At 34.1% G+C, this 8138-nt stretch overlaps 1 protein-coding gene across 3 annotated transcripts; it reads left to right on the top strand.

Moving 5' to 3' along the window:
- The first annotated feature begins 1016 nt into the window (after positions 1-1016).
- Positions 1017-7252, top strand: LOC120077839 (Peptidase S24/S26A/S26B/S26C family protein). 3 transcript variants are annotated; one of them, XM_090314084.1, is made up of 5 exons: positions 1017-1328; positions 3295-3511; positions 3580-3652; positions 5151-5316; positions 6889-7252. In XM_090314084.1, exons 2-5 carry the CDS (start codon positions 3322-3324, stop codon positions 6994-6996), a joined length of 537 nt encoding a protein of 178 aa, XP_090170210.1. In that variant the 5' UTR covers positions 1017-1328; positions 3295-3321; the 3' UTR covers positions 6997-7252. The 3 variants fall into 3 exon arrangements, with proteins under 3 accessions (XP_090170210.1, XP_090170209.1, XP_090170211.1); XM_090314083.1 differs by having other exon boundaries at positions 1048-1328; positions 3278-3511; XM_090314085.1 differs by lacking the exon at positions 1017-1328 and adding an exon at positions 2936-3137.
- The last annotated feature ends 886 nt before the right edge of the window (positions 7253-8138 follow it).

Below are 8138 nucleotides of genomic sequence, written 5' to 3'. Positions count from 1 at the left end.
AGTAAAGCGATCATTTGTTTGTAGCGATGATGCGTTGCTAAATGCTTTAGTTTTAGGGTGTTGATGAACTTCTTTATGGATTTAAGTTAATGCACCATATTTTCTATGGATGATATGTTCTTGATTGTTTTCTAATATTATTATGTTTTACACATCGATTGGTTATAGATGAATGTTAGGTTGATTGTTCAATTAGAAAGATTGCATGTTTAACCAGACCTATAATATTGGATCATTAGTTAATCTATCATGTGAATAATTATGTAGCTAATGAAAGTTGATTATGACTGACCCTAATGCCATGCTTCTTAATTTGGTTTCAAGAAATTAGTAATCAATTAAATTTTCATGAGAAAAGATTTGGATGATAATAATCTAAATAGGGCGCCGCCCTCCTTCTTAGAACCCATTGAGGGGGGCCTCGGCTCGGGAAGGGGAGAGTGGCTGAGCGGTTAAAAGCGACAGACTGTACATGAATTAATGTAGTAATTAAGGAAATCAACATACTTGAACGTCTTTATCTCTTGAATTTCATCTTTTTTTTTTACATTTTGTTTTATTTGCTTTCAAAATTAAAATCATCATCGCATATTTTACTATAACTTGACTTGTGTACTTGCTGTAACACCGAGTTTCGACACATTACTTACCCAAAATCACACATGGATGCTTGTTCCACTTGACCCAGCCTATAAAGTGGTGGATTGTTGTGACGTCCTAAATTTTCAGGTAATTTTAATTTAATTATCTTGAATTATCTTGAATTTATTTTGAATTCTAAGGTTTGAATTTATTATTATTATTTTTTTTGAAAAGTTAATTTGGGGTTTGAGATAAAAGATTTGAGAATTTGGAATTTGAAAAAAAAAAAAAAAGATTATTTGTAGGTTTTTTTAAAATATAAAAAACATTTAAAAATATTCAAAAACTACAAACACTTTTATTTATTTTTAAGATTTTCTATTTATAAAAATTTTCTTTATTTGTATATATTTATTTAAAATCCAAATGGGGTTTGGATTGAAGGATATATATATATAATAGGGAAAAGAGGAGTATCTAAGCCATCGAAGCCATCACGTAGCCCTAGGCTTCTTCTTCTCCCTCTTCTGAACCCCTATTCACGATCAACCCCCTTCTTAACCTATCTTCTGCCACTTCATGCATGCCAGAGCTCGCCTCACCATAGATCGAAGCGCCGCCATTGCGCACAGGCCAGAGCATCCTCCAGCCGCCGTCTCGTGAGTTCGCCTGCACGTCACGCTTATCATCACCGCCGACTCACCCATCCGTTCACCGGTCGCCGAACACCGTCGTTCGTACTGCCGGTAAGCTTTTTTTTTCTCTATCTAGCACATCGGTTTCTTTCTCACAATTTGGGTCTCTCCTAAATATAGGTCTGATATATGCTTGAAAGCATTCTGGAGTAGTAGATTGTAGCATATTTCTGAGAATTGAAGTTTGGAGAAGGGAATCTGCAAATAGATGGTTCTGGACTTTTTTTTTGGGAGCTCTTTGAGAAGTTACTGAAATTATCTTAATTGTCTTGTAGTTTGTTTGTGTAGATGCCTTACTTTCTAGATGTTCCTTCCTTCTACAGATCATATAGGTATGAGCACTGGTCTCTAAATGTACAATAATGTTCAATCCTTACATTCCTAAATAAAACTAAATTTGGAAACTAAATCTTGTAAGGTGCTTTCGAGTTCAATAATTTGTTGGGGTGAGAATTGTGTTAGGTTCCTCTTCCCTGCACACAGAAAATAATCCAACAAGAATTTCCCAGCAACAGGAAAATGGATACCCTGATTATATACATATTCACTCCACGGAAAGATGACAGATTCAATGATTATAATGGAAAGCGAAAGTAACATTCAAAGAAGAAAGCAAGATAAAACCAGGCAACTCAGCACATTCGAAAGAGCTGAGCATAAGCCTCAAACTCCACTTTATTCTTCTCCCCTCCTTCAGACCCCAAAACCCCTACTTAAACCCTTCAGCAGCGTAGTCCCCTCCTTCCCCAACTATTTACCATGTACCACTAACGCCTTGTCGCTCCCTGAATTTTCACTCTTACCCTTCCTTTTGTAAGTGTTAACAATCGAGGCCTCACAAATTCTAATTTCTAATCTTTTGGTCGAGGTTATAATCTCTTATTCAATTGAGTTAGGTTCAAGTTGATGGAATTTAGAAGTTCCTTTTTATAGTAGTTTTGAAACAACAAACTCTTGGTCTTCCATTGGCTGTTTTGTGCATTTGACTTAAAGCCAGAGGTGCTAACCTTGGCCTAAGACTTATCTTCATGCTCAATTTTCTTCCAGATTTGCTCTTGGTGTATAAATCCATTCCTTGGTTGTCCAATACAATTTGACTTCGTATTGAATCAGATGAAATTTCAATTTGAGTTCTGAGAGGCAGAGTTTAATGATGGGAAGACATTTTTTGGTTTTTCCAATCCAAGTAGATGACATAGAACTTTGATTTTTTAATGGCATTCTGCCTGAAAATTTTTGTTACATCTATTACATTCTCATTATCATCTCCCTCTCTTTTAGTTGTACAACATATATGAATACCGAAGTTAGTCATCGAGGTTTACATTTGAGTGGCTTTTAGATACTTGTAATTCAACTGATCAGTTAGATGCATGTTGATAAAAAAATCCTAGCTGATTGGATCGAAGAACCCTTATAGATATGCAGACTGTAAGGGGTAAGAGGGATGAGGGCATTTACGTAATCTGGTATGGCAATGACATCAGCAGAGGGTCAATTGACATTAGTTTTAAAAAAGGGTCATTTGACATTTTGGGCTCAAAAAATGGGTCATCCGTACAAATTTCCCCTTTTCTTGCGGTTTTATTTGCAAGAGAGATTCAATTTCCTTTCTTTTCCTTATCTTGGGCTCGTTCACGCCTTTGTTACTGTGTCAGGGTTTGGGTCTGAGTTAGTGGAGTGGTGATCTCCAGTGGATTTGGCCAATAATCTCTCCTCTTGAATTATGCCGTATCTCTTTCCTATTGTCAAAACAGTCTTCAATTGTTCCAATGCCGTTAAGGAAGAATTCCTTAGTCATATTTTGGCTGCTCGCCAGAAGCTTGTGGTTCCTGTCTGTTGTGTACTATCAATTTCTAGGTAAAATCGTTTGGTCAAATTTCTTCCAATTAGAGTTTGATCTGTATGCTCTTTGTCGTAATTCTGTTCTGGAAGTTCAAAAATCCTAAATGATAAATGAATATTTTATATTTGCCAACTTCGAGTTTATTTCATTATAGATTTATCCATGTTGCAGTTCCTGACCACCCACTTCGCACTTGATATGCATCCATTTGGTGTTTTGGTGATGGCAAACCGAAATTTAGTGTGGAACGCTGCGAAGAAATGTTTCACATTTGGAATTATTGGGGTTACTGTTTCGGATCGTTATGCGAGTGTTGTCCCTATCCGAGGTGTTTCAATGTCTCCCACTTTTAATCCTAGAGCTACTTCTCTGGCAGGAACAGTGTCTGGTAATTTTCTAAACGCGACATGTTTGTTGTAGTGAGATGATACCATCAATGCTTGGGTTCGGTTTCAGGTGACTACGTGCTAGTTGAGAAATTTTGCCTTGAGAAGTATAAATTTTCTCCCGGTGACGTGATTGTTTATCGGTCAGTCTCCCTTCATCGCTGCTAATATAATTATCTGTGTTGTCTTGTTCTGGACGTTTATTTTGTGTATTGTGGTAATAGCTTGATTTGATTTCTCTTTTGTGGGATGATCCAGTGCATTGTATGTGGACAGTCTTGCTAGATTGCTCAATTTCCGAATCTTAAAAAGTGCAAGTTAGATTATTTAAGGTTTGGATTGGCTCTTCTTAATTGAGTTATGACCAGAAGTAGGCTGTTAGGCTATATGATTAATCATTGCTCACGTAATGGAGAAATCATGTTTGGACTCCAATTTATTAACTTCCCAAAGCTGTTCATTCTAAGAATAAATATAAGGAACTGAAAAGTAAGATAAGCTTAATTCCATGACGTGCAATTTGTATAGAATGAAATGGTTACACTTAGGCATCCACCTTCTCGTTATAGGGGTTGGATTTTATGGTGGGTTGACTTCTTTGTAGTCCTTTGAGCTATTTGGATCAAGAGGTAAAAGATTTTTCGAGATTGGGAGAGACCTTGGGAGGAGGTGTGGTCAGCCTATTTGGATATCGATTTTCAAGGATTTTTCCACATTGATGTTATTATTTTGAATTGAAGATCGTCTTTTTGCATGCACTTTTGTATTCTTTCATTTTGTCTCAATGAAAGCTTAGTTTCTCATCCAAATATTTTTATTTTTTGGGAAAGAAATGCATGTGAAATATATTTGCTCAAGTCACATTTTAAATCATCCGAATTAACGGGTAGCGTAGTGATCCATCTTGCTCTTTTAGTGTATTAGTATTGATGATATAATTTCAAGTGATCGAGAGCATGCTAAGAGAGTGTAAGATAGATAGAAAGCTCCTTCCTATCATGTTGTGCAGTGTGAATATATTTAGAAAAGGAAGGATTAAATGTTAAAAATAATTCAGAACCTACTAAGCAGAAGATATGTGTTGATCTCTTTGCCCTTGCATAAAGCTTTGCTTGAGTGTGGAGATGCAGGTCTAGCAAGATTCTGAGTTTAAATTTAGGCTGGAGTCTTATATGTGAGCTTTATCTAAAGTATATATGATGTTGTATCTCATGGAGGGTGGTTTAAAATTAGGAGTCGTTCTCTTATGTTTCCTTGGTTTCTTTTTGTACAATGAAAAGTTTAGTTTCTTATTTTTCTTTTTACAAAAAAATGATTTTAATTGATCCATCCCAAATCATTCATAAATTGCTTTATACTTTCCTGAATTTGAAGCAAGGTTGAGATAAAAAATATTTTCATTTCATATTGTCAAAAAATGTTTTCATTGCATATTGTCATGTAGGCCATTTGTTTAACTGGAGAAAGGCAGAACCTTGTCACTTTTGCATCCTCTTTTCTTATATGGAATGTGCGAAATGTTTTTGAATCCAACTTAGCGAACATACTGTGATGACACTTCCCAATTTGTCACAACTTTACTCTCAGAAACTTGCACAATTTGTATAAAATTTCCCTCCCGAAATTGTTGACCTATTGCAGCTCCCCTTGTAATTACAAGGAGAAACATGTGAAAAGAATTATTGCCCTACCAGGAGATTGGGTCGGAACTCGTCAAACATATGATGTTGTCAAGGTTCCAGAAGGACATTGTTGGGTTGAAGGCGATAATGCAGAATGCAGCATGGACTCGAGATCATTTGGCCCGGTAAGATACCATCTACTACAGTAAACAGTGTTTTTTTGGGGTGTGCTATTAGTTTTGAGATTCAACCAAAGTGTCTGTGAATGGGCAGCATCAATAAGACCTTTAATTATTCTTGCAACTATTTCTAGGGACTTGAAAAACACCGTTGATGAAAATTCCATCATGTTTTTTTAGAGTTTATTCTTTAGAATTTTATTGGATCCCTCTCCTGTTTTTCAGTCTTCAATGTTTTATGGAGGATTAAGATATCGAAGAAAGTTAAGTCCCTATTTTTTTGGAACGGTTTTTTGGTTGTGTGAACACGATAGATATGCTTTTGAGAAAGATGCCTTCGTTAATGGGTCCTTTTTGTCATATCATTTGTCGGAAAGTGGAGGAAAACTTGGATCACTTTGAGAGTGTCAGTTTGTGAGTTATGAATGGAATTGTTTCTCTTAGGAGTTTGATTTTTGTGTTAGCTCACTAGAGATGGTCGTTTGATGATCGGGTAGTTGTTCCATCCTTTCAAAGAGATGGTTTTTTTTTTTTTTTTTTTGGGTTTGCGGGGATGTGTGCTTTGTTGTGGGATCTTCCAGGAAAAGAACCATAGACTTGGTTCTTGGTGAGGTTTCATGTATCTCTTTGGGCTTCAGTTTCATAGACTTGCAATTATTCTCTAGGCAACATCTTACTTAGTTGGAAGCTCTTTCTCTAGGGGAGGTTTTTTTTCTTCCTTCCTTCCTTCCCGTGGCCTTGGTTTTTTTTTATGCCCTTATTTTCTTTCATTTTTTTCTCAATGAAAGTTTTATTATTATTATTATTATTATTATTTTATTTTATTTTTAAAAGAGTAGTATTTTAAGAAAATGAATGTAACAATTTACTTGTGCCGAAGACTAGGGGTGTTCATGGATTGGGTTGAAAGACTTTTTAGACCAAACCTAATTGTTCTGATTGTAAATTTCTTCAACCCAAATAATCCTTATTAAACAATGAACCCAACCCAACCAACCATGAAATATTTTGGTTGGGTTGGTTTCGGGTTAATCGAGTCATTTATTTAAAATTTTGTTATAAAACGAAGCAAAACGTAAATATGTAAAAATCTAATTTAATTATTTTTCATATATTAAATTAAGATTAAAAGCTCAATTTCAATTTATATAATAGAAATTCTTTCTAAAGTGCAAAGAAACTATTTTTGTTGAAGGATAAATTATTCAAAAAATATTGGAATTAAATAAAATTAAAATCAATATATGTATAAATAATTGTATAAGTAAAAAAAAATTGTAAAGTTAATAATAAATTCGAGTTTGTTTGGGTTATATTAGGTGAATCCATGAACCAATCTAACCCATGAACTTTTCATTATTTGAACTCAACCCAACTCAAATGAGTTGATAACCTGTACGAGTTGGGTTGGGTTGATCGGCTTTTTTGGATCATTGGGTTTTTTGAACCCCTCTACCGAAGACATTTCTTGAAATATTTTACTGCAAGTATTTGATGTGTGAGTGCAATCCCTCGATTATGTTTTTTACACAACATGCCTAGTCCAGGCTGACTAAAGTTAAAGCCTTTTGGTGGCAGATACCAATGGGTTTGATTCAAGGGAGGGTGTCACATATCGTATGGCCACCTCAAAGAATTGGTGTTGTTGAGAAAAAATATCCTCAGGGGAGAATCAAATCCTACTAATTCCTACTTAATACTAAACCTACATAGATGACCAGTTTTCCATTATTGACCCGACCCGGACTTTTGCTTAGGTACAAGATTTTGGAACTTACGGCCTTTCTTGTACTAATTTTTATCCATCACCTTCTTTAATGTTATTTTATAACATATTTACATACATTATTTACCATTCATGGGGTATTTTCAATGTATAATACCCATATTCTTGGATTATTGGAAGATTTCTTTCTAGCAATGCAATTCTTTATGTTTAAAATCTTCTATGGTAATTGGTAAGTATAGAAATAATATTATAGTTTTATGGTTTGCTACGTTCTTCTTGTAGGCTCATTTTCCCTCGTTGAACAATCCCATTTGAATAGACCAACTCTATATTTGAATAGAGGAGACCGTGCATGTTTGTATGGTATGATCCATCAACTGTAGGGCATTTAGTAAATTTTTTTGTTTTTGAAAATTGATTATAGGTATGAACTAATCTTAACTAATAAATTTGGTAATAAGTTAAATTATAAATTTAGTTCTCAAATTTTGGTATAATTAAAATCCATAGATTTAAGAGGCAAAATTTAAAGTTTAGGTTTCTTTCATGATAGATCGATTAATTTTAAAAATTATTGAATTTGTTAGGAAATTATTAAATAGGAAATTGAAAAGTTAGAAATATTAAATACTAAATCCAAAAGTTTAAGAACATGTGGGACCACTTTAGAGGCTAAATATATAAAAATTTCAAGAGTTAACTTGTTATATTTTTTAAGCGCGGCGTCCATTTAATTTATTTATTTTAACTAATAGTATCTACAGCCCAATAACCTATTATAAAATTTTGTAATATAGAAATAAAATAGATGCAAAGTTATTAATTTGGGGAGAAAACTTTTATTTTAGTATAATATAGGTGTGGAGATTCGAACTATAAATTTATTGTAATTTGAGCTATATACTCGTTTTGACATTTTAATTTTACTTTTAGAACAATGGAAATTTATATAAATTTTGATTGCTTTTGGAAATATACTTCTAGGGAAATTGAAGCATGGAAAAACGGGCAAATACACATGACATTTATATGACTATGAATTTTCAAATTTGAGTTTTACTCTTGTCTAGTTCGTAGCTCTGGTTATTGATGAAACTAC

The sequence above is a fragment of the Benincasa hispida genome, chromosome 5, assembly GCF_027475165.1.
Source record: "Benincasa hispida cultivar pf3 chromosome 5, pf3_genome.v1.1, whole genome shotgun sequence".
Lineage (NCBI taxonomy): Eukaryota > Viridiplantae > Streptophyta > Magnoliopsida > Cucurbitales > Cucurbitaceae > Benincasa > Benincasa hispida.
This window is presented reverse-complemented; position numbering and strand designations above follow the sequence as displayed.

Excerpts from the sequence above, each read along its gene's own strand:
- LOC120077839 (XM_090314083.1), top strand. The coding sequence starts at position 3,286 with ATGTTGCAGTTCCTGACCACCCACTTCGCACTTGATATGCATCCATTT. Across the intron at positions 3,512-3,579 it reads TCTGGCAGGAACAGTGTCTG|GTGACTACGTGCTAGTTGAG; the intron begins GTAATTTTCTAA and ends GTTCGGTTTCAG. Across the intron at positions 5,317-6,888 it reads ACTCGAGATCATTTGGCCCG|ATACCAATGGGTTTGATTCA; the intron begins GTAAGATACCAT and ends TTTTGGTGGCAG.